This window comes from Lissotriton vulgaris, chromosome 7 (assembly GCF_964263255.1).
Source record: "Lissotriton vulgaris chromosome 7, aLisVul1.2, whole genome shotgun sequence".
In the NCBI taxonomy this organism is placed as follows: Eukaryota; Metazoa; Chordata; class Amphibia; order Caudata; family Salamandridae; genus Lissotriton; species Lissotriton vulgaris.
Genome location: NC_141695.1, coordinates 1,198,314,393 through 1,198,341,938, shown reverse-complemented (window position 1 = coordinate 1,198,341,938; position 27,546 = coordinate 1,198,314,393). Strand labels below are relative to the sequence as shown.

Genomic DNA, 27,546 nt, shown 5'->3' with positions numbered 1-27,546 from the left:
ATGGGCAGCTAAAAAGTAACATTTTTCAATTTCTTTGGAGCAAATCAATAGTGAACAGTGCAGGGTCGTAGTAGACCCCTCACATTATTGTGACCTGGTGCCACTGTACCTGCTTTACTAATGATACCACCACCTACATGCCTCACTGATGATTCCGGTGGGCGACAGCTAAAATTGACTTCTCTTTGCCATTTAGCCACTCTACTCTTCACCTACTTTAATGCATGTGAATGCTCATTAACATATAACCTGGATATTAATATCATATCCCATGTAAAAATATTAAAGATCTGCTAAAGCCAGTCTCCCTCCTTTTCCATGTGAATTTAAACAGTAAATGCAAGTAGAAACAAACTCAAACATTTCTTAGAGCTTTACATAGTTTTACTAGATGATTATAAATGTGACTCCGCCCAAATCTCAAACCATAAATATGTTGGCATTTATATAGCGCACAGCTACCTGGTTTGAAATGTATACTTCTGTTGTATGTTCATTGTACTTCTGTTGCTTGTTATATTTTTGTAGGTGCGTTATTTTTCACAAATTTTCACTTTTTTTGCCTGAAGGAGATTACCTGATGGGATCAGAGAGTCCCCTGATTTCCAAGGAAATGCCACAGGGGGGATTAAAACCGAGGTCCACAGATTAGCTTCTTAGCCAATAGGCCGCATAATCGCCCACAATATTCTATAAGCAACGGAATGCCACTAGTCCTTAGTAGTGTATCTACTTGCCACTTGTAGCAACCAATCTAAAGAACCCATTCATTCCCTGAGTCCCTGACCCACACAGCAGAGGTGTAATGCTTGACCCTGCAGCCCCCTACTGTGCACGGGGACCCTCAACCCTTCAGGGAACCTCCATGCAGGCAAGGGAACAATGAAAATAGAAGAGACATGGGAGACTTGGGGGGGCCCAATCATCACATTCTGAAGGGGGTCAGATCACTCTTCTTTACGCCACTGAGGTAAAGACCTGTGGATCCATTGGCATTTGCGATGTGAGGTGCCTTCTGCATCACCTTCTGGCAGTGCTGCTACGGCTAGCAGAGCTCAGAAGGAATCGAGCCCCGTCACAGCTCGTGCTGCCAGCCTTTGAAGCGCGTGCTTTGCAAGCTTACAGGGCAGATATAGTTCCAGCTGCACTGTGGTGTTCCCAGCACGAAAATCCATCGCCTGGCAGCAGGTTGGTAACACGGCAACGTTCAGGCCAGAGAATAAATGTCAGATGGGCCTAGACACCGCTGGATAAATGGCCTCCATTTAATAAAATTGCCTGCCCGTTCAATTTGAAACAGCACGTTACAGATGTACGTGTAAAATAACATGGATGTCTAATGAGAACCAGGGCAGAAGTGTTGACACACGTTGCCTTTCAAGCAGGGCTTCAAGTTAAGCGTATTAACTCAAGTTCTGAAGACATGTGGAATGAAGCCGCCTTTTTCTCGCCTGCCCGCTCAGGCTGCACACTGCGCCACCAGTTCTGAGAAGTGCACTCCAAGTACCTGAACAAGCTGGCTCCGTGGAGCGGACGAGGGAAACTGAAAGCACGCAATGCGCGCGCTGCCAGCCTCCGGGAACAGGAGATGTGCATGCGTACGGAGTGCACATCTCCTGTCCACGCGTGCCACCTCCTGTCTCCCTTCGGCACAGAAAGCGGCAACAAAAGAGTCTTACAAGGCGAAGCAGCGCATGCACTGCATTCGCTAGCGAGACCTAAAAAAGGACTAGAGGGAGTGATCCAGAGGGCCTAAAGAAATTCTGTCTCATATGCACAAATCTACACCACGATACTCAACATAATTCATAAATTCATCACAAGGCCCATATATGTCTGAGACAAGAATTGACCAACTGAATCATGTGACCTAATTAATCAGAACTAATTACAAGTCTATTTATATTCATATACAACTGCAGTTTATCATTGATATTTATAGAAATGTACATTAATTAAGCCACCTAGGCAATGGATTAACTAATGGTAACTAGACTCGAAATAATCAAGAACAGCTTGTCATTTCAAAATCTATTTTATTAACTTTATTTCAAGTAAAGATCATTTTCAAAATATTAATTCTTTATTAGCATTTATTAAGCTTCTTTAGTAAGGCACATTAGTCTGTCAGTTTAAATCAAATGAGCATGAAAAGAATTTCAGCAAAAGATTCTCATTCCCTAAACACTATTTCCCTAACTAAACTAGATGAAACCTAAAGGGAAAAACATTAGATCAAATTTCTCCTACGTGAGTCAGAAGTCTGACAGTATCTCACGATCACAGGAACGAGCCAGCAAGCTCCTCCCAAGGGGCCAAGATTTTATACCTTTTCTCTATCTAAAACTAGCTAAAAGAATACATTTAGAAGACCATCCAACGAATTGATTGGTTGACAGCTGTCAGTCCACATAGAGTCATTGCCTCATCATTCGAAATCATATTTTTCCTTAGCGCCATTGTTCATTGTCTACAAGTGACATTTGCTTCCGAGGTCCTTTGCAACATTTTAATGAATAACAGTTCGTTACTTCCTCAGCTTTGGCCTTTCTGCCGTGTCCTGTCCTTGGCAAAGTTATACAACGTAAGGCACATCCTGGACAGTTCAGTTCCACGTATTTGTTTATTGAAGATTATAAACGACAGACTTTTATTCATTTCTTTGCTGTGCACGGCTCATCATGACAGGACTTCCAAAACCTCCATTTTACGTTAGGCCTCAGTCCACTTTTTCAAAACTCTAATATGCAAGGAAACACAAGACTTCAATTAATTTGAGTAATGAAAATCATTCTGTTACCCACCCCCTTCACTAATGTTAACCCATTAGTTTATGTTACCTAGCTCTAGGCACAAGAGTGCAACAAACCATTGCCACATAAAAGACACGACATGGACAAAAGCACATTTAAAAATAAGCACATGCTATTATTTAAACAGCCGCAAATAATGTTGACAAAACGCATAGACAAAGTTAATTTATTATTTAAAACGAACTGGCAAATGCAACAAGAGCATATAATGTTAATCCCGTGTGTTCATGAAGGTGCACATTACTCTAGGTTGAATTAATACAAATCATGCAAAACTTATTAGAAATATTATTTAATTATGGAAGCAAACTTCAACGAATAAAAACGTAATTAATTTTAAAAGTCTGCTTCATCAACTCCCTCATCTGGTGATTTTAAAATCACCAAAGAACACCAAAATTTTAACAAAATTTAACTTTTAGAAGATGTCACATTCTGAACACTTTCTGTGTTAGTAATTCTAAACTCCTGTCTCAGCAATTTGTCTGGAACTCTCATATTGAGCCCTACGAAACTCTTCCATTTCTATCTCCTTCTCCTGAGCCTTTCTGAGTTTATAGATCCTTCTCTTTTCCCTCACATGCTTCTTTCTCTTGTGAATCATGCAACACATTTTTAACAAAAGTGTAACTATAACAATGATTATTACAGGATAAAGTACTTTGCCAATGATTGAACTGCCAATTTCACCAAACCATTTCCCAATTGCCTCAATTCTTTTACTCAATCGTTCAGAAAAATTCTCACTTTCCATGGGTTCTATTTCTGAATGAAATTCAGTGATATTTTTGATTAGCATCTCTATGTTCTGGCTTTTATCTGGGATATATGTACAGCAGTGCTGGACATGTAAAATCCCTCAGATTCCTCCTTCTTTTGCTAGCAGAATGTCTAATGCAAGACGGTTCTGCACAACCATACTTCTGGTGGCAACAAGTTCAGTACTAACTAATTGAAAACCACTTGCAGTATCAGTGGACAATCTGTCAACAATTGTGGAGACCTTTCTAATTTTAATTGCATTCAGGGTTATTCCCACCATAGGAATTATTGCACAAAATATGTCTTCCATAATCTCAGAGAAACTTTCTCTCTTATATCTGTTCAGGTGTTTGCCAATTTCAAATGAACCTTTTCCATTTCTGTCCCCATGGAAAATTTTCGGAAAGACTAGACTAAGGTAACACGTCCCATACCAATGGTCCGGGAGGCTAAAGTAAGCTTTGTTCCCATAAACAAAATAAATCCCAGGAAAAATTGGATCTTTGCCACCTTTAAATCCCCATCCCCCTACAATACGATAAGTATCTTCACATTGGCTAGCACCGACAAAATAATTGTCATACAGCGTGTTGTCTCTTCTAATACAGAATTTCCCACTAACAGGATCATCTATGTGAATAGCAGCATATCTATTTCCACCACTGAGCTTCTCATCCTCGAGCTGCCAGAATTTGGATTTAGTCTGTTTCAGCATCTCATTTCTTTTATAAATCGCCCTTCTCTCCTCAACCAACTTGAGAAAAGATCTTTCTTCATCTCTCATTTTGCAAGTTAAATTGTTCTTGTAAGCATATTCATAGTTTAGTTCATTAGTTACCAAAAAGAATTCCCTCATCTGTTTAGCAGGTCTGACTTTGTTTAAACTATTTACAATTTTCAGGTTAGCAAAGATTTCATCGAAGTCTGAATAATAGTACTCCAGACGACCTGTTTGATAAAACAAGCTAGCTATAACACTGCATGTAATGCCATATGTAAGGGGTAACATGTTCTATTTGACCCCTTCTGAAACTGAAGCAGGAAGCTTCACACAAACATAGCAATCCTTAACATCCATAACTTTCACATATTCTGTCAGAAGCCTTGAAAGGGAATTAGTAGAAAAATCACATACAGATCTATCTTGGTGGATCTCTAGTTTGTGCTCAATAACTCTATTAGTTTTGCCTGCAACATCATGAACAGCTTGTTTAGATTCAGCTTTGCTTGTCATATTCATTTTATAATCCTCCTTGTCTATACCAAAAGGAAAGATAACCGCTAAAATTAACCACACCAAGATTATTAGAATCACACAAATAGGAGACATTTTACAACATCTCCTAAAAATAGCACACCTTGAATTATCAGTGTTAGGCATCTTCTCCTTTTTTTTTTAACTTAAAACAAAAATTTTAAAAAGAGCAGTAGTACTGCAGTAGTACTTTAAAAATAGTAAGTACTATATACACCTCCCCTTTAAAAAATTTTTTTTAGTAACTCTCTAACAGCTTTTCTTCGACCTTGCGTCTTACATCAAAGTGTTTTTCCAGCTAACACAATTTCTTCGACCTTGTGTCACCTAACACAATTTTTTTCAGCCTTATGCCAAAAATAAACCTCAACCTAAAGAAAATAATTTTCAATCAATGTCACTGTTTTCTTCCAAATCCTCCTGACTACTGCTACTGATCTCCACTACTGGTGGGATGATGATGTAGGTCCACTCAGGAGACTTGTACTTTTGATTTGGCTTCAATGGTCTTTTGCTCCTACTGCTAATTACTTCAATTTTCTTTCCAGCCTGACCCTTTTTACCTGAGTCCCCCTTTTGACTTGATATCTCGTTAATCTGCTCCTTTGATTTGTTCACTAATTTGAATTTTAGATTTTTTTTTTGGCCAATTATCTCCTTTTCTTATGAGCTTCTTCTTAGGCTCAGTTTCGTTACACTCAGCTTGCCAAGCCCTTTTTCTGAATTTTCCTATTTCAGACTCTTCATCACTCTCGTCTGATTCCGTTTCAGAGATTTCAATTCTAAATCTAGGAACTTCTTTACTCTGCAGCTTCACTCCATTAGGAACATCAACCTTATTGCTGGTACTCGGTAATTCATCCTCCTCTTCTGGAATTACTTCTAACTTCCCAGTTTCAGAATTCTTGTCCCTGCTTACATAGCTTTCAATCTGCTTTTCAATACTCTCCTGATCTTGAATCTCTTTTGACTCAGATTCTTTTTCTGTTTCTTTTTTTAGAACATTTTCATCATTTGCTGAATCTAGAATCACAATCTCTAGATCTTTCTCATTCAATGCCTGATCTACATCAGAATCTTCCAGATGTCGACCTTCTTGTCGATCTTCAGAATCTGGATTCTCAGGTTCTTCTTCAGAGTCTGAATCAGTTGTTGTGTCGTCACTATCCTCATCAGGATTATCAGGAAGTGGTACACGAATAGTATGACTTGCATGCACCCACCTTTTCAAACCTTTGCATTTAACTGCATTTGTTGTAACTAGTATTACCTGTCTTGCTTTTTGCCACCTTGGTACTAAACAGTTTCTTCTCCGGTGAACTTTTGTTCTGACCCAGTCTCCTGGTAAAAGATCATGAGCTTGCTCCTTTTCTTTTGAAATCACATCTGTTCCCACCTGATGGAATACAGAAGTCACCACATCAGACAATTATTTGCAATACTCCATAATTGCACTCAAAACTTTTCCAACTGGTATAAAAACTTGTCTCATTACTCTTCCCATAAGTATGTCATGGGGGCTTAGACCTGTCTTTTTATCTGGTGTGCTTCTCAAAGACATTAGGACAAGTGGAAGTGCATCTGTCCACTTCATTCCTGTAGCTAGGCACATTTTTCCAATTCTATTTTTAATTGTTCCATTAATCTGTTCAACAACGCCTGATGCTTCTGGTCTTTATCCACAGTGTAGCTTTTGCTTTATGTTGAAAGCGTCACAAATCAATTTTAGCAATCTGTTTTTAAAGTGTGTGCCACAATCACTTTCAACAGTGACTGGAAATCCATACCTCGGTATGATCTCTCTTAAGAGGAATTTTGCCACAGTAATTGAATCATTGTGACAAGTTGGGAATGCTTCCACCCATCTTGAAAACAGACAGACAATCACAAGGACATATCTCAGCTTATTATGCGGTGGCATATCAATTAAATCCATTTGTATCCTGGTAAAAGGACCACCCTCCCGTCCTATGGTTCCCATGCTCACAACTGTTTTTCTGTTTGGATTAATTTGCTGGCAAATCAAACATCTTTGGCAAAGTGACTCCGCAATAATCCTAAATTTTGGATTATACCAAGTCTCCCTGAACATTCTAATCATAGAATCTCTTCCTAAATTACCTGGACCATGATACATCCGTGCCATGTCAGCAATCATGCAATTTGGCATAACAGGTCTGCCGTCTTTGTAAACCCAGCTCTCATCTTCCTCCCTCTGTCTGCAACCTTCTTTCAGCCATGTGTTTTTCTCTTCATCATCTGCCTCATCTTGTAGATCCTTTACTCCCTGCCATGTTTCAACTACAGATATTAGCATGAGAGAGTTCATAATGTGATCATTGTCTTTTTCACGATTAATTGAAAAATTGTTTTTCGCACAATATCGTGCAGTTTCATCTGCAAATGAATTACCTTTAGTAATATAGTCTTCACCCTTTTTGTGAGCCCCACATTTGACGACAGCAATTTTCCCAGGTAATTGAATGCCATCAATCAATCTTTTGATCAATTTTGCATTTCTGATTGGTGTTCCCGCATAAGTTAAATAACCTCTTTGAGACCAGAGCTGGCCATAGTCATGGACTACGCCATATCCATACTGACTATCAGTCACTATGGTAAAAAATAAATCCCTTTGCTCTTTCACATGCTCGAATTAAAGCAATTAATTCTGCCACTTGAGCTGAACGAATTCCTTCAAGAGTTGAATATTCAACTACTTCTGCAACTGTGCAAACTGAATATGCTGCTCTCAGAATGCCCTCATCTGTTCTTAAACAGGAACCATCAACAAAGTAAACAATGTCTGACTCTGGTAAGTGCACATCTTTATGTCCTTCCTAGGTTTGGTACAGTATTCTAAAACATCTAAACACTCATGATCAATATCAGCTTCATTTTTGATTTCAGTATTAACACCATCTGGCAATAGTGTAGATGGGTTAAGATTAACACACCTCACAATCAATACATTATCTGATCCCAGAATCACTTTTTCATATTTGGTCAACCTGTTACTCGATAGGTGTTGAGTTTTACTTCTGGTAAGAAGAGTTTCAACTCAATGAGGTACATACACTTTTACAGGAAATCCCATAATGATTCCTTCACTTTGCCCAAGGCTTACACTTGTTGCAGCCACTGCTTGTAAGCAACCTGGCAATGCTTTGCAACAGGGTCAAGAACAGCTGAAAAGTAAGCTATTGGCTTCCTCATTTTTCCATGTCTCTGAATCAGAACCGATAATGCACAACCTTCCCTTTCACTGCAGTACAGCTCAAATTCCTTGTCGTAGTCTGGCATCCCCAATGCTGGAGCTTCACACAGACTTTTCTTTAACTTTTCAAAAGCTTCCAACTCAGATTTTGTCAGAGTAATCGGGTCTTTTATGTCTGCTTTTGTCAGTCTTTGTAGTGGTTTTGCAATTACAGAAAATCCACTAATCCATTGGCGACAATAACTTACCATTCCTAGAAACATTCTATCCTGTCTCTGTGTTGTTGGAGGTTGTGTTGCTCGAATCATTTTTCCATTCCATTCCAAAAATCTTTATTTCGATCACATGATCATAAAAGATATACATATCATCACATTATTTAAAAATACAGAGGATGTCATTTTGTGATTAATAAAAATGCATTAAACAACATTGGTGATCAAAAATAGATAGCAGCATATCAGGGATTCAGGTCTGTCGAGAGTCCCCAACTCTCTTGATACAGCGATTTCGGGCATACCACATTGCAGTTAAAAAAATGTATTGGGCAAACACAGTAGTTGGGGATAAATCAGTCTTTAAAACTCTGTAAGCAGGTAAAAATGTTCGAAATCCCATGTTTTTAAGCAGAGGGACCAGCCAGTATTTCCTGCTTTTCTCATAGGCTCGACAGAAAAAAAACACACGCACGTCATTCTCCTTTGTGTGGGCACATGCAGGGCAGATTTCTGTGGAAGGCCGACAAGACCATGCTGCGGTGAAAGATGCCAAGGGAAGGGTCCCATACCTCCATTGCAGGAATAATTTCCTAGTTAGCACCGGAGTCATGCCATCTAGGACACTTTCAAGTTGGTATGAGTCTTTGGTTTTTGTGAATTGGCTGGTCAATGATCCTTCACGGGTGCCATTCATGGCTCGGGAGAGCATTAGATCATAATACGCTCTGGATAATGCCTTTCTGGGGGTCCTGTTACTTGTGTTTACTGGATCCGACCATAAATCTGGAAGACCAATTGCCTCGGAGGTTCTCTTAATATAATTTAACCAAGGTGTTCTAGTGGCGTTGGGCAACAATAAGAATTCCTGCAGCTTAGCTCTATAGGTTGAGAGGTCTGGACTACTCCAGAGGCGACGCCAGAAAGCTAAAGGTTTAAGCCCCAACTCCTCCGTTATGGGCCTAAGGCCCATATCCAGCCTTAGGGGCAGAATTGGGGTACTCAACAGGAGAGCTGTAATCTGCCTCAGGAATTTATTCTCAGTGGTCAGCAATTTTGGCGACGGAATATGACCCCACAACTCTCCCCATATATGGCGCCCCCCGGGCCTGTGCCTTATAAATTTGAATTACAGGGGTGAGTGGGCGATATGGTGATTTGCTCGCTATTCTCATAATACCATCCGCCAACTGTGCCAATTTGATGTTTACTTTTGTCTGGTGTGCCGACCACGTTAAATTATCATTTAGGGTTATCCCCAGATACTCAATTGTGTGGACCCGTTCCAGGCGGACTGTACCCAGAAGGGGGTTTGGGCGGTTAAGGGGCATGGGGTTAAGAATCATAAATTTGGTTTTCTGGGGATTAATTTCGAGTCCCCTTTCTGTGCAGAACTCCAGAAAACCGTCCAAGACTCGTTGTATGCCCATCAGGGATTTGGTCAACAGCAGGGTGTCATCCGCAAACATGATTGCGGGCACCCTGCTGCCAGTCAATTTTGGGCCGTCAGTGTTGGCAATCCTGGTGAGGTGCGCGATAACCCCGTTCACAAAGAGGCAGAACAGGGTCGGTGCAAACACACAACCCTGTCTTACCCCTCTGCGAACGGGGAACCTTTCTGTTAGATTGCCACCTCTACCGCACCTGACACGCGCGAAGTTGTTGTGATGTAATCTCATCAGGATTGCAAAGAGATGTCTTTCGAGACATTCATCTCCTCCATGACCTGCCACAATTTTGCTCTTGGCACCAAATCGAAGGCGGCACGTAAATTGTGTACAAGGTGCCGCCCTCAATTAATGCTGTCCTCCAATATATTAGGTTCAGCCTAAAAATTTGGTCAATTGTGGACACCCCCCGCCTAAATCCTGCCTGGTAAGGGGTCAGGGTGTCTGTCTCCTCCAGCCAATTCTGTAACCGGTCTAGGATCAGCCTACCGAAAAGCTTTTGGGATACGTCGATAAGGCTGATCGGGCGATAGTTGGCTGGGAGCAGAGGGGATCCCTTTTTGAAGATGGGAACCACCTCTGCGCCCAGCCAAGTATCCGAGACCTCCATCCCCTTGAGCACCGCGTTGAATATCAGCATGAGATAGGGGGCCCATATCCCTGGTTCCTGCTTGAATAGGTCACCCGGTACCCATCGAGCCCCGGAGCTTTCCCTGTTGACACCCCAGCTATGGCAACCTGCACCTCTTTTTCTGTAAAAGGTTCTCCTTCAGGGTCAGTCACTATCATGTTGTGGGATCCATTCGGAATGTCATCCTCTGTTGCATACAGTGACTGAAAGTGATTTTGCCATATACTGGGGGCAATGTTGGCCTCAATTGCCGAGGATAATTCCTCTGTTCCGTTGGACACTATATGCCAGAATTTACTGGAGTCTCTGGTGGCAAGTGCCCTGGAAAGGTCCTCCCAGGATTGTTGGTCCCACTCAGCCTTGGCGTTCACCAAGAGCTTCCTGTATGCCCTTCTCCTAGATTGAATCTCTTCCCTGCTTTTGCGCACCTTTATTGCAGATAGCAGTTCACGTTTGGATTCCCTGCATTTGGCATTATACCACGTTCTCTTGATTGTTGCACCGGTTTTACCCCCCCCCCCTTTGCAAAGAGTTCTAGCTCCATGGTGTTTATTAAGTCTGCATGGGTCTGCCCTAACAGGTCTCAATTTCCCCCTTCACCCAGTTCCTCCCACATAACGAAGGCCCTCTCCAGAAGCGGAATAATTCTGGCGTACAGTTTAGATAACTTGTCGCTGCTGGTGGCCAGTTTCGCCCACCTTACTCTCCTCCGATTATTTTCCAGGAGTAGGCCTGGCTTAGCGCTGTGGATCCCCCGGCCCATATCCTTGATACCTGGTAGGGCATATTTGAGCTCCAGGGCGTTGTGGTCACTATCCCGTCTATCAATAACCTTGAAGTCGATGATTTGTGACCACAACGACAATTTAACGAGAATATAATCTAGTCTTGATTCACTTCCCGCTTTATTATAGGTGCATTTGCTTGGAATATCTGATTTAATACGCCTGTTAAAGGCCCTTATGCCTTGGTTTAGAGTAAGGGCGGTTATCTGAAGAGCTAGGGGAGTCCAAGCTCTTGGTGGAGGTGCCACCGTGACAGGAACTAACCACCGTGAATCCTCCTCGAAGGAGGGTCCATCACAAAGGCTTGGTAGTGGCTCATAGTGTGAATTTAGATCGCCTCCCACCACATACTGAAGTTCCCCTGGAATGTCACTTAGAAAAGCGGAAAGGTCCTCTATGGTATTTGATTCTAGTGACATGGCTACGGGTCTTGAATACACGTTTATTACCAACAATTTGGAGGAATTTGGCCATTCTAGGAGGACAGCTAGTATATCATCTGAATCTATAGTTAGACAGCTGGCCTGGCAGCCCAGATCGGATGCTACTCATATTGCCAGTCCTCCAGATGGTCTACCCCGTCCCCCCCACTTAGCTGGTTTGGAAAATACTGCGAACCCCTGGAATGTGAGCTCTTCCCGCGCCCAGGTCTCTTGGAAAAGGCAGATGCTTTTTGAATTAATAAAGGAAACCCATTCTTGACACTCGATTTTGTTGGCCAACCCAGCCACATTCCATGAGGCCAGGATCAAGGATTGGGGTCTGGTAGAAGGTGACCCTATATCGAAACGGTTGAATTCGATAGTATCACGGTTGACCACGGGGTGAGGAGACAATTGCCCCTGAACCGACCCTATGTTGGTATTGATATCAGATGTGTCCACTAAGGAATGCCCTGGATCTTGGCGGAGTGCTGGTTCTCTCTGTTCCCATGGAACCTGCACTTGTTCAAGGGGGGTATATCTATCTTCTCTGTCATCTATCCAATAGGGTTGGAGGTAATCTCTCCCTTGGGACTCAAACTGTCAATCAACCATTTCGAGGCTGCTATATCTGTTGTGGGTCGGGAGGTAGGCTGGATAATGGATTCTGTGGGGCCACGAAATTCCTCTCATGCCACCGCCCCTCCACCCCTCCTCCTGGTGTTGGACTCCCATCCTTCCTCTTCACCATACGGTAAGAAAAATTCAGGGACTCTGCTCCTATGGAGATATGGTTCCCTTCTCTCCCTACGGTTACTCTCCCATTCTTCCATCATTTCCTGGTATTGCCGCCATCTCTGATCTTCTAAAGTGTATAGATTTGAGGGGTAGAAGAATGAGAGAGGAAGGGCTTGGATGTTACTACCTTGATCGTCTGGGGCCCAAGTGCAGATGTAGGAGGCTGTGCTAGGTTCTCTAAAGGTAACCAGGACACAATCTCCTCTGATTGTTTTTCTGGTGTATCCCACCTAGGTAACACGTCTGACCATAAGAATATCACTAGTTGTACCTTGTGGGAGAGGTCTATGTATAGACAGCCAACTAATGACTTTATTTTTAAGGGAAAGGGTCGATTCTATTGCCGTGGATTTTAGTTCGGGACCCCTGCCAAGATGACCGTGTAGGGGGACGCCTCTGGTGGTAGATTCACAGGTTTGGTTTTTCAGGCAGTGTTTTGTTTTTTCCCTGGAGGTGTTAATTCGCTCTGTGTTTTAGTAGGAAGTGTAACAGTGTCTTTTGATAGTGCAGTAGTAGATGGGGGTGGGATCGATACGGGCTGAGTTTTTGTGTCGACAATGTTTGTATTGGGGTTGGCCGGGGGTTGAGGGATCTTATGTTGATTTGATTTAGGTTATGGTTCTTGGGTAGTAGCTGGGCCCTTTTTCTTCAGTGTTGTTGTAGACTCGGTGCTCCTTTTAGGCTTTGCGTCCGTGTCCCCTTTAGCTCCTTTTAATTCGAGTTTCAGGGAATCTGCTAGCTGGACTGTAGATTTCTCAATGTTAACCAGCCTAGCTTCGATCTTAATCAGACGAGCCTCAAGGGGACTCAGAAGGGACCTAAAAAGTGTGCCTATATCTGCCAGTGTGATATCGGCACTAGAATTTTCCATGGAGATGTTGTTGGAACCAGGTGGTATGACCATGGGAATAGTGACTGGTGGTGAAGCCAATACCATATCCTTATCCGGATTGGCATAGGTGGTACTGCCTAGAACGCCATTTTCCCTGGGAGTAATTAGTTTGGGGGGTTTTGCCTTTCTTCCTCCCTTATTATGACCCCCCTTCTTCCTTTTTTGAATAGCACCTTCCCTATCACCCCTTGTTGGGTCGGAGATATTCTCACTAGTATTGGCGACAACTGTGTTAGGTGCGAGAATTGGAAGCAGGTTTTCAAGTGGAATTTGGGGTATTTGGCCTGTGGGCAGAGTCATATCCTCAAGATCACTTGGGGCCTCAATTGTAAAGTCTGGATTAGTGGATGATTGGCTAGGTGAGTGATTTGCCCCCCAGTCTCCCAGATCACAGTTCGTGGCTTCTGACCTTCCATCAGGAGTTCTGGCTTGGGCCATTGGGCCCATCGATGATCTCCTTACCCAATCTATTTCCTGGGAAATTCGTCTCTCGAGTACTTCAATTTCCTCTATCAAAAGTGATCCAGCTTTAACAAAATAATTGTCAATGGTACCTTTAACGGCTCCAGCCGCAGCCATGGAAGATTTACTCCTGGTTTCTCTGGTGCACATTGCAATGGCTGGTTGATCCGTTCCTTGTGTAGTCTAACCGACCAGGGGTGGTGGCCCGGTCCCGGTCTCTCCGGTCCTCGAACGGCCTCAAACGGCCCGCCCTTTGCCCGGGCTTCGCTCCGCGCTTTATACCGCGCGCGTCCAGCGTGCGCGGTTCTGAGTCTGTTTATGAACGTGTACGTTGGGGGCGTGGCTACCGGGGAGAGCGGGCCAGGTGTGTCCAATTGGTATTGCAGGGACTCCTGGTCAACGCAGCCCCGTTGAACCAACACAGCCCACGCTCGCTTGCTCCTTGAAGCGGGACCCGTGGAGCGGGTCCGGCGAAGAGTGACAGGAGGTTGGAGGTTGCAAAAAGGAGAAAGGCAGGGTCAGTGCAGGTCAGGAATGCCTCTGTCCCAACACACAGTAGACAGAGCAAACAGGTCTCAACTGTCACTTGTCTGATTCCCTTAGCAATTCTGTGACCAAGGTATTTTACTTCTTGTTTGCAAAACTGTAATTTTGCAGGTGACACTTTATGGACCTCATCTGCCAATCTATTCAAAAGTGTAATGGTGTCTGTCACACAGTTTTCTCGTGTTTTTGCAGCCACAAGGAGATTATCAATATACTGAACCAATGTTGATTTTTCAGGCAAATCTAGATCTTCCAAAGATTTCTTTAACAACTGATTAAAGATAGATGGACTCTCAGTATACCCTTGAGGGATACGACACCATGCTAAAATACAATCCAGGAATCTGAACGCAAAAATTTGTTGGCTCTCTGGATACAGTGGACCCGTAAAGAAGGCATTACACAGGTCTATGACTGTGTACCATTCTACATCATGCGGTATCTGATATAGAATTACCACTGGGTTTGGTACAACAGGGCAACAAGGAAAAACAATTTGATTAACCTTTCTCAGGTCCTGAACTATTCTGTAAGTTCAGTTCAGCTTTTTGATTCCCATAATCGGTGAATTACATGGGCTGCTCTCAATTTCTCTTAAAAGACCTTGTTTTATGAATTTCTCAATCACAGGAAGGACACCCTCAATAGTTTCAGCTTTCATTTTATACTGGGGAATGTTTGGAAAATCTATCCCTTGCTTTACAGTAATTTTTACTGGGTCCACATGTTTCATTAAACCCATTTCATCTCCAGTTAAATCCCAGATTTTCTGATTAACTGGCTCTTTCAGTTCTTCAGGCAAATTGTTTTTATCAAAAGCAGGAAACAATTTATTTTCTTCTTCAACCATTAGCAACGTTAATTTATACAAACCATCTTCTCCTAAGGTTTGGAGCTCAATACCATCCGGTGAGCAATATATTTTACAATTCATTTTACACAATATGTCCCTCCCTAACAGATTAACAGAACTGCGGTTGCAAACAACAATTCTGTGTTTGCCTTTGTAATTTCCAATTTCTATATTAACTGGTTCTGTCAAGTCTGTTTTAATTTGTTGATTTGCTACACCTACAACCTGGATTGACTCACCCGAGAGAGGAAGATTTTCAATTTCCACTGATCTAACAGTAGAACGGGTAGCACCAGTGTCCACTAGAAAAGTGATTTCTACATCTTTCACTTTACCATTTACAAATGGACCTGACTGATCTACCTCAAGAGTGGCTCCAAGCACACACTCTTCCTCCGCTCTCAGGCACCGTCATGAGTAATCTTCCGAATCACTGCTCTCATTTTCTTTTAGCCAAAATTGTTGAGAGACATTTGACACATTCACTCTTTGTGATCTGTTTACCTGCTCAGCTTCGCAGAATCCCGTCTCAGGACTGAATCTTTGTGCATTCATACAATTTGGAAGTGGTGGCAGTGGAATTTGGCTCTGTTGATTCAATTGGCTCTGCTGATTTACTAACTGTCGCTGTAGCTGTTGCTGCTGACTTATTTCATTTAACTGTCGCTGTAGCTGTTGCTGCTGATTTATCTCATTCTGCATCTGTGGATTTAATGATGAATTTTTAAAATTTCTGGGCGGATTCTTACCCTCTCGCTTCCAGTGTCCAATCTCACTGCAATTAAAACATTGGAGCTTTTGTTTAAGCTCTTCAATATTAACATTACATTTTGGCTTGTTAACAAAGTTACCCTTAAATTAGCCTTGATTCTGCTGAACATTTTTATTTTCTAAGGTTGCTATTTGCTGCTCAGCGACCTTTACTTGTGCCCACATTGCCTTCTCCTTAAGTTTTTTCTGCTTTGCATCTATCTCGTCACTGCAGTATTTTGGCTTTCTCAGGATGTCATCAACTGTAAGTGATTGCCAACCGACAATTCCGTTTCTAATCATTTCACCAATTTCAAGTCTCAAGCCATAAACAAATCTGTAAATGAAGTGGCTCATGTCTTTTTCACTCAGTTTCTCGTAACAACTGTATTGTTTAAATACCAGCAGTAATCTTTCATAAAGTGAATGAACTGACTCTTTTGGTTCCTGATTTGTTCTGTCAATTTTAACCCAATCCACTTCTTTTGGAGGAATCTTGTTTTTCAGCCACACAATTACTTTGTCATAGAAATCCATGACATTGGCTGAAGGAGCACCTGTTATTTTATTTCGAGCTGGTTCTTCTCTAGGCCAACCTTCAGACATTTTACATTCTGTCCAAAGATCTGATGGGACAACAATGTCAAAGAAACCATCAAGATCAATCCACAGAAGTTTTGAAACTTTTATAAATCTATCTACTTGACGATACCATTCTACTGGCTTTTCTCTCAGCCGAGGAAATTCATTCGTAAAGAGCAAAATGTCCTGCCTTGTCCAAGGAACATCAACATAACCTCCGCCAGATATTTCCCTCATAGGAAACTCATTTACGACTTCCCCTCTTTCTCTTTTTTCTTCTTCTCTTTTCTTTGTCCATTTCACTCTCCATTTACTTAATTCACCTAATCTTTTGAGGAACACAATTAATTCTTTTACATGGGTTATCCTGCCTGTGGTATTCAGATTTTCGATGTCTTTCTCAGAGAAATCCACTCTGTAATGTTTTTGAAATTGTTTCTGTCGACTCAAATCTATATCTAATTCAGCAGCCACTTCTTCAAACTGATCATATTTATTTTTCGTTTTCCATTGTATACTTTTGCAGATAAACAACAATTCATCATCCTGATATTGCTTTAAACAGTCAGTTTCAATTGTGCCAATAATTAATTCTTCTAAATTTGCTTTCAATTTTGCAACATCAAGTTGTTTAGACTCAGGAACTTGTGGAATTATTGGGGTCTGTGCTAAATCTGTTTTATTTATGCTCTTTTCTAAAGATCCAGAATCAGATCCTGCAACTGATGGTATCTGACCACTTGATAAACTTTAATTAAAGGTTATGTTTGGCATAGCTTTTTCTATATGGATTTCTGATAATTCTGAATAAAAAATTTCAGCCACTTTCTGAATTTCCGCATTAAATGGAACAGTCAGAGCTGAGTGTCTATTTTCTCCTTGTTCAAAAACTGGTACAACAGGACCTATTGTTACAGGTACTGTTACTGCTTCCATCCCTTTTGTTAATTGCTGTATTAATTCCCCTTTTGCTCTTAAATATTCTGAAATATTTGGTATATTCTCAGGTACTTCTGTTCTCTTTTCATTTCTCGGGAATTCATTTCTCTGCTCTGGTATTTCAGGATAATTTCAATTTTCTCTTGGAGTATTTGATTTACTTCTCGACCTTACTCTCTCAGGTAATCTTAAAAATCTGGGTGAATTCTCATCTGCTTCTCTAGGAGGTGCACTAGGAGAGGTTCCTAAAGAAACTCTCGGGGTAGAGTGTGAACAACTTGGCTGATAAGGTGGTAGATTAATAAAAATTTCTTCTAAAACTGCATCATCTAATTCCTCATCAAGATGACCTCTCTTTTGGGTTTTCTTTTGACCTGTGGTTCCAGTAACCATCTCTCTAACTGGGTATAGACCATCATGCATGTCAGCTTTTCTCCACCGACGCACTGTATCCTCATGTGTATCTCTATGAATATCTAATTTAGGACCTCTTGTTATACCACAGTTTTCTCGATCAAGTTCATACATTTCAACTTCCCATTCAACTAAAGCTTCAAATTGAGTAGGTCTAGGCTTCGGCACAAGAGCCATCATTTTTTCTCTCAAATTCCTCAAAACCTTAATATTAAATGACCCATCTTCTGGCCACGCTAATACACCATCGTCTTTGGTATATTGCATCCAATTTTCAAACCAAAGGACAGTATGATAACCATATTCTCCTTCCATATATGCTGCGGGTGTTTTGTATTTATGAAGTAATTTTCCACCACGCGTTACAATGTTCTTATCGGGGCTGAATATATTTTTCAATTTTCGAAACCATGTAAGCTTCTTTTCTTTTTTATCGTTCCAATAACTCATGATTTAAAATTATTCCGCTTAATTTAGAAAAAGATCGTAAGTATTTTTATGTTCCGCTACTCTAACCAATCCGTGCGCGAAACTCACCAACAAGCCAATCAGGTTAAGCCACGTCACTACCTTGCTCAACCAATAGAAATACTGTTTTCAGAAAGGACCAATCAGCTAACAGCTCGTTTCGGTCACGGGAACCAATCAGTGCGCTTTCTGTGACGTATGTCAACCAATCGCAGCGCGAACCCTGTGACGTATACTGCCGCTGCAGCTTCACTGTCTCCGCTCCGCAAACTCACCCCTCCTTTACAAAATATTTTCACAGCGCCATTTTAAAAACAATTCTTTTCAATGAAATTCAGTTAGTAACTACAGATAAACAAACCATTTGTCTGTTTCGCTAAACAAAGTGATAGCTTTTATCAATCATTCAAGTACACACTCTCGTGAAATAGACTACGCTATTTTCACAAAATCATTTTTACGCATTCAAACGAAAACACTGTCCATTTATATGTGAAATCTTTGGCAGGACTTTAACCAACCAATAGAAATCCAGAATCGCCAGTAAGAATAGACTCCTAGTCCCTATACTCAAAGCTACGATTTCATTGGCAATCCTCACTATACATACAGCCTGTCATACCTAAAATGCCTAAACTTGTGCTGTACGTCCACAACACTAGTGATATATTCAATACCACTAATTTAAAACAGAACAAATGAACTGTGTAACTTCACTTGTCACACTACTCTGCCGGCAACTTAAGCAGGAATTTTCACACTGCAGGAAAAAACCCTTTCGACTACATATAACAACTAGACAAACTTAACGTGTGTTAAACATGAATCCTATGTAATTACTATGTAACATGTCAGTTAACATAGTAACCGAACTCTGCTACCAAAGAATTGATCCAGCGGGCCTACAGAAATTCTGTCTCATATGCACAAATCTACACCACAATACTCACCATAATTCATAAATTCATCACATGGCCCATATATGTCTGAGACAAGAATTGACCAACTGAATCATGTGACCTAATTAATCGGAACTAATTACAAGTCTATTTATATTCATATACAACTGCAGTTTATCGTTGATATTTATAGAAATATACATTAAATTAAGCCACCTAGGCAATGGATTAACTAATGGTAACTAGACTCGAAATAATCAAGACTAGTTTGTCATTTCAAAATCTATTTTATTAACTTTATTTCAAGTAAAGAGCATTTTCAAAATATTTATTCTTTATTAGCATTTATTAAGCTTCTTTAGTAAGGCACATTAGTCTGTCAGTTTAAATCAAATCAGCATGAAAAGAATTTCAGCAAAAGATTCTCATTCCCTAAACACTATTTCCCTAACTAAACTAAATGAAACCTAAAGGGAAAAACATTAGACCAAATTTCTCTTACGTGAGTCAAACGTCTGACAGCATCTCACGATCACAGGAACGAGCAAGCAAGCTCCTCCCAAGGGGCCAAGATTTTATACCTTTTCTCTATCTAAACCTAGCTAAAAGAATACATTTAGAAGGCCATCCAACGAATTGATTGGCTGACAGCCGTCAGTCCACATAGAGTCATTGCCTCATCATTCAAAATCATATTTTTCCTTAGCGCCATTGTTCATTGTCTACAAGTGACATTTGCTTCTGAGGTCCTTTGCAACATTTTATTGAATAACAGTTCGTTGCTTCCTCAGCTTTGACCTTTCTGCCGTGTCCTGTCCTTGGCAAAGTTATACAACGCAAGGCACATCCTGAACAGTTCAGTTCCACGTATTTGTTTACTGAAGATTATAAACGACAGACTTTTATTAATTTCTTTGCTGTGCACGGCTCATCATGACAGGACTTCCAAAACCTCCATTTTACGTTAGGCCTCAGGCCACTTTTTCAAAACTCCAATATGCAAGGAAACACAAGACATCAATTAATTTGAGTAATGAAAATCATTCTGGTACCCACCCCCTTCACTAATGTTAACCCATTAGTTTATGTTACCTAGCTCTAAGCACAAGAATGCAACAAACCATTGCCACATAAAAGACACGGCATGGACAAAAGTACATTTAAAAATAAGCACATGCTATTATTTAAACAGCCGCAATTAATGTTGACAAAACGAATAGACAAAGTTAATTTATTATTTAAAACAAACTGGCAAATGCAACAAGAGCACATAATGTTAATCCCGTGTTTTTCATGAAGGTGCACATTACTCTAGGTTGAATTAATACAAATCATGCAAAACTTATTAGAAATATTATTTAATTATGGAAACTAAATTCAACGAAAAAAACGTAATTAATTTTAAAAGTCCACTTCATCAGGAGGAAGGGCAGCTGGCGTTACGGGGTGGTCCAAGGAGGGAGCGTGACACACTCCTAGGCTTCAAAGCTCAGGCTACTAACCCCTGAAGTGCACTGGTTCTATCTAAAGGAATGGGCTTTAAATCATACTATGGGGAATTACTAAAATCAGAGACACAACGTATACTACTGACGTACTGACTGGACATCCCACTCACTTTCCTGAAAAAGTGGTCACTCAGTCCTCTTATGTTGCCCTCTTGGTCCCAGTACATGTATATCTAAAGCTGGAGCTCATTGGAGCTAAGGTTTTGATGGTTTATGATGTGCCCTAAGACCCAAAGCAAGAAATGTCAGGTTATTGGACTGGCTTAGTGTGTGTTGGTCTTTAGTGCCTGATGTTGTCCAATGCTGTTTGGGTGTCTGATACAATCACTACTGACAAGTTTTGTTCCATTTTCTCATGCCAACTTTCTCTGTTGTTCTCGTCTTTGTTGCATCCTCAGACACAAGGGTGGCCTCTGTGCGAGCGTCCGGGATGGATGTTCACGCTGTGGCTGGGTGCCTGAAGCTTTACCTGCGAGACCTTCCTGAGCCTCTCCTCAGCAGCGAGCTCTTCGCCGACTTCACCCAAGCCCTAGGTAAGTGGAATAATGTGTGGCCACTGACTCTCTGTACAGGTGCATACCTATAGGTCTCACAAGGCAGGGCTAGAGATGCTGGTCCTGCTGGGGGGATGCTCCCTCTGCGGGGTACGCTGGCTCTTCTGGGGGATGCTCGCTCTGCGGGGGACGCTGGTTCTTCTGGGGGATGCTCCCTCTGCGGGGTATGCTGGCTCTTCTGGGGGATGCTCCCTCTGCGGAAGACGCTGGTTCTTCTGGGGGATGCTCCCTCTGCGGGGGACGCTCGCTCTTCTTGGGGATGCTCCCGCTGCGGGGTACGCTGGCTCTTCAGGGGGATGCTCCCGCTGCAGGGTACGCTGGCTCTTCTGGGGGATGCTCCCTCTGCGGGGGACACTGGCTCTTCTGGAGGACCTTGGCTTTTCTGACGGACGCTGCCTTATTTGAGGATGCTGCCACTACTGCGGAATGATGACTCTTCTAGGCTATGCTGGTTCCAAGGGGGGAATGCTACCACTATTAGAGGATGCTGGCACTTCTGAGGGATGCTGACTCTGCTGAGGGATGATGGTTCTGCTTGAGAATGCTGGTTCTGTTGGGGGAAGATGGCTCTGCTGGGGGAAGATGGCGGTGCTGGGGAATACTCTGGTATTGGATGCTTGCTGAAGGATACTTTCTCTGTTGGAACTGCTGCAGGATGCTAGCAATGTTTTAACAAAGTGGTGACTGCTTTGGGGTGCTCTCATTTCAAAGGAATGCAGAGTGATGTTAGCTGTAAGGGATTGCCCCTACTAATATCAGCGGGTGTTCTTAGAGTGCACACTGTAAGCAGATATAATATGCAGTTCCAAGGAGGAAAAACAAAACAGGAATTCACAGACAAGAAAAATATCAGCATAAAATAATGAAAAGCAGAAAAGCCCGTGTTAAGCTTCTGCTTTGAGTCCAAGACTGTCAGGGCCAGACAGGCCTTTTATTGTTCCGGGCATTTCCCTTGTGGGCTGACACCCTTGAAGGCAGAATTTGCAAGCCCCAGCCGCTGCTGGAGCCTCTGTCCCTTCCTCCAGCTCCCTGAAGTTAAATACAGCAGGTGTTAAAGGACAGAGAGAGAGAGAGGAGGGGGAGGTAGGGAGAAATCGATCAGTGAGGAGGAGGAGAGATAGATAGAGAGAGAGAGAGAGAGAGAGAGAGAGAGAGAGAGAGAGTAAGTGTAGATGGATGGAAAGAGATGGATTGCACGAGGAGATGAAGGGAAGGGACTGTTTTGAGGATGTTTGCCAGGGCTACTTTTGGTTCCCAAGTCCGGCCCGGGCAGTACCCATGAACTCCAACAAGGAATGCATCTTTGAGCATCTGCTCATGAAAGGAGAAAACATGACCAATGTATGTAAAATGATCCTACAGCTTTAACAAGGCAATTAAAAATCCCAGTGGCACAGGGCAAGTACACCCACTGTCAACCCTAAAAACAGCAAAAATACATACCTAAACACCAACAAAAGTTAACACAGCATTGACAACGACCATAACTTGGATAGAGAGAACAATACTCACCAACAGCAGCAGCAGTGCTGAGTTTTACCACAAGCAGCCAATGACCTAGGCAAGTACAAAACAGAGTTTTTAGCTGCAGTATATACATGCAGGCCAGTATCTACGCACAGAAGCTGGTGATCCACCCCACAAGACTCTGAGCGCTGCTTGGGGTCTTAGGTTTGTGATCCTCTGACAACAGCTTCCTGCAAATATTCAAAACACACAGTTACTATGATGGAGCGGTAATTTCTTCTGGTAATTTCTCAATGCAAAACCCTCATGCTACCTCTAATTTACCGCTCAAAAGGTGTTGGGCCCTTCACACCATGTATTACCTTCAGGAGACTTTAATAATCATGAGCAGTCAAAAATGCAATTATTATTTTAAGCCAATAAAGAGAGTTGTTGAGTATTTAAAGGGTTTTATTTTCTAGTCAAAAGTTAATTTTTCTCTGACCCTTTATTCATTAGTAAAATATCAATCAGGTTACAGAATTTGGAAAAGAGAAAAAATAGCATTAATACAGAACATTTTACAGTCTGCATATAACCATTACATATAGGATAGAAAATGTGGCGCAAAATGTCATTCAAAATTCTTAAAGAGTTTCTAAGAAAAATAGTCTTGCAAGGCGAATCAAAAATCAAATAGTTTGCAAAAATCTCCCATTAAGAGAAATAAATGCATAAGACAAATACATCTTTTCAGACCTAATTAATTAGTCAAAGCATGACGTTTAGCATCTAATTCTATTTAATCAGCTGCACTCTCTGTCTGTCTGTGTCTAAAGAGCAAGCAGGGAGTGAGATAGCCCCTCCTTCACCAGTCCTCAAAGGAATGCGCCTGCAGTGCCAAGATATGACGTGGAAGCAAGAAACCTCCCCCTGAGTCTCCTCGGACGCACCTCCCCTTCAGCAATCTCCCGGGACGTTCTCGTACCTAACCCATAGGCTGTCTGGCCTAATCTGTTCCTTCTCTTCAAGAGCTCACACACCCCCTAATGAGCCTAGAAGCCAGCTGAGCTGAGAAAGCCAGCCCCTGTCAGTTTTTATACACAAAATTTTGGCAGACTACACAAAATGTTGCATTTCAGGAAAACCTGTATGTTGATTGGTTAGTCATGGTGGCATGAGTTCTCATCACCCTGACGCATTCAAAAAAACAGTTTTAACATAAGAAGCATATATGAATAATACATTTATAAACATTTGCAACATTTACTAGGGAAAATGTTTCATTTTAATTCTTCCTTCCTTTTCTCAGTGCAGCAGGACGGATACTTTAGTTAGCTGGTACATTGGCACAATCAGAAGAATGTACAGTTCAAGCTGTCCTTCACTTCTTGGCATGAGGAAAGCTGCCACAGTCTGCGCATGCTCCCTTCTCATTCAAAGCAAGCCATAGCTTTTGATGGTTTCACAGGCAGCCATTTAATGGTAGGCCCCAAAAATAAAATAAACAAAAAGATAATGTTAATTTCATGTAAATCAGCCCATTATGTTTCCCAACTTCATACTAATACTCCTTATAAATGTTTACCTAGCCAAGCTACTAGTGTAAACCAGCTTTTCTATTATTTATGTACAATATGCAAAATAAATGTGCAATGTACAACAAGAAAAAGAGGTGTTATTAACTGAAAATATTTATCAAAATATGCAACAAGTCAAAGTCTCTTTAGACAGAAATAGTGGATTTAGATTACATGGGATGCGCTGGGAAGAGAGAAACACATTCTATTAATCTTCAAAGCTAAAAAGGCCACTTTTCTCTACATTGCAAAAACACATGTTAATTCAGCAAAAGCATGTCAGACTGAATTGGCCTCACTTTCATGATTTTTTATGTGCCATGTTTTTAACTTGCACCAAAATGTGCGTGGCAATTTAAATGCAGTCTGTCTGAAGCACAAAAAATTAAACAATGCCTGACTGCAGATGAAATCTGCTCCATCAATCCACCCTTCTGATGATTCAAATCATAATAAATTGATTTATAATTCATCACACATATTTCATTTTCACAAGTGACATTTTTTTTTAAAATTGCAAAAGCTGAGCATATAACAATTTTAAATCTATTTCTAAGGCAAACACAAGTCTATCTGTAATCAGATCATATACAGCCAAGCTCAAATGTTTTAGTGCAGAGTTCTGTAGGTAGCTTCTTGAAACAGTTAGCCTTCTTTAAAATAAGTAACTAAAATAATAAAAAAGGAATTCAACAGGACAGTTTCAGCATTTCTTTTCTCTTTGTCATCAGCTTGCCATCAGAATGGCTCATTGGCATTCTGTACCTTTTTCAATGCAAATTAGACTACTTAGGTGCTGAGAAACTCTGACAGAGCACCATCAATCTCATGCACTTTTTCAACCAATGCCTTTCACTCTTATCTTCACTTTGATCAGATTCAGATGATTCACCACTTCATCTCTCAGACCAAAGCCGTTGCACCATCCATTATGCAGATCTTGTGTAGCAGCTGCAATCTGGTGAGAAACTGCACACTGTACATCAACCTGACCTACACAGCCATGGCTAGTGTTCTCCTCAGTGTTTTCCACAAGTGCATTTGCATATGCATTTTCAAGCCACTTTGGTGTTGGTGAGACACCGTCTTTTGCAAAAGGTAACTCAGTGCTGCCATTGTGATGCTTTATTATGCTTGACACTTCAGGCAGATAGCTGCAATCCATTCCTTGTCCAATCTGTTGTTCTGCACTCATTATCTTTGAGACCTCATTATAATCTGATTTCAGAGAAGCTGGCAATCTATACCTGGGCATCAGTCTTTGCAATAACACTTTTGCCACTATGCAGTTGTCACTTTTCTCAAAAACAGTTCTGATACAACCCTGTTGTCCTGCTTCAAAAACATTTTCTTAAGCCTCTTTTAATTCACCTGTGAAGATTCCATAGAATGTACATGCTAACAAAACACAAATGTGTGCAACTGAATAAGCATTTCTTTCTCCCATGACAACAGTGACTCTCATTTGAGCAGATATACTGCATGTTATGGTAAGCGCAATCAATTTCGAATTTTGGACTGGGGTAATTACTAAAAAGCCATGAAGCTTTGACAACATAATGTATAAGGAGCACAGCATGTGCTGCTTTTAATGTGTCACCTTTCAAACATGGGCCATATACAAAATGGACATTGTTGGGCTGACTCAGACATTCATCATTAAAGTCTGATTTTGGCTTTATGCATATTTTCATGATATTTAGACACTCATATTCAGTTTCATCACAATTCAAATCATTTGCTGACATTTCTGTGAAGTTAGGGTCAAAGGTCATTGGGCAATACATCACAGAGCTTTGAACACAGTCATCTTTTTGAATAGGCAATGGGAGAGTGCAGCCCTCCCTCTCACTGCAAATTGGTGTATTTTCTTTTAAATAAACTTTCATTCCTAGTGCTGTGGCGCAACATTCTTTCTCTTTCAACTCTAGGAATGCTTTTGTGCAATTGTTGTCCAATGGAAGCGGATCAGACACATCCTCATGTGTCAGCCTCAGTAAAGGCTTAGCCACTAGGGAAAGGTTTAGTAACCACTCTCTACAGCAGCTAACCATTCCCAAAAATGTCCTGACTTCTTTCTTTATTTGAGGTGGATTCATCTTGGAAATTATTTCCACCCTTTCTGGTGACACCTTTCTACCTCCCTTTCCAATTTTGTGTCCCAGGTATTCATGTTCTTTTTGACAGTACTCCTGACTATTCTCATGCAATGGCACTGTTACATGGACTTTGCAAAAATCAATAAAAGTAAGCCATTCTTCAGCACATGGAATATGAAAAAATATATTGGCTGGATTCGGTACCACAGGACAACATGAAAAAAATATGCTTTTAATCTCCTGCACTATTCTGTTCTGTTCATTTATTTTCTGTGCGCCTGCGATCAGAAAGTTACACAAACTTCCAATCAATTCCATCAAAAATCCTTTTATTGGTAACATTTCTGCAACTGATGGTGTTCCTGAATACATGTCATTTGGTTCTAATTCTAATAAGACATGTTCTGCATATTTTATTAATCTGGCATCCTTCTCTGTGAACTCTCTTATTTCTGTGTTTATTACCTTTTCAAAAACAGAAGGTAATTTTTCAACTGTCTTTTCTGAAGATAATGCTACAACTGTTTCTTGTTGGGCCATTTTAAAATGTACATCCTCATCAGGAATCTGAAAAATAACATTATCTGATGTACAGTAATCTCTGCTGTTTACTTTGCAAAACAATTGTTTTTCTGCTAGGCCTGAATCACAGACAACAGTTTTGCAGTTTCCCTCAAATGGGCCTAATTTTGGTGCAAATTTTTCTAAAACTGGGTTTATAATTTCTTTGTTTAAAACTCCTGCAAATAAATCTGGACTTTCCACTGCCTTCACAATGGACTTGGTAAATTCAGAATTGTGAGGGTTAAAACTCTCATTTTCAAACACAGCAACCTGTTGGACTGGGTTTTGATTTTGTCTCTGGAAAAAATTCACATTTGCTCTGGACACCTTATTTAAATTAATTTGAGCTTTTTCCATAATTTGTGGGACCATCTTTGCTTGGAAAATTCCTGCCATAGGTACCTGTTTCTGAACTGACATTTGCATTTGCTTAGCTTGCATATTTTGCATCTGCATTTCTCCATGTTTTTGTGCATCATGTTTAAATTTATTTTTCTTCTTCCAATGCTCAAATCTGCTAGAAAGATGGCAAAAGGACACATTTTCCAGCAGTACAACATCCATACCTGAATTTTTACAAACCAAACCAACTTTACTTCCATCCTGTGTTCTTTTAATCTGTACCCAAGCAACATCCTTTGCTG

At 41.1% G+C, this 27,546-nt stretch overlaps 1 protein-coding gene across 1 annotated transcript in view; it reads left to right on the top strand.

Moving 5' to 3' along the window:
- The window catches only part of LOC147703161 (active breakpoint cluster region-related protein-like), a 372,854-nt gene that overhangs the window by 281,578 nt on the left and 63,730 nt on the right, over positions 1-27,546 (top strand). The window contains exon 20 of the mRNA XM_086931703.1: positions 21,058-21,192. Within this exon, the coding sequence (XP_086787829.1) occupies positions 21,058-21,192 (135 nt within the window). The remainder of the gene's footprint in view (positions 1-21,057; positions 21,193-27,546) is intronic.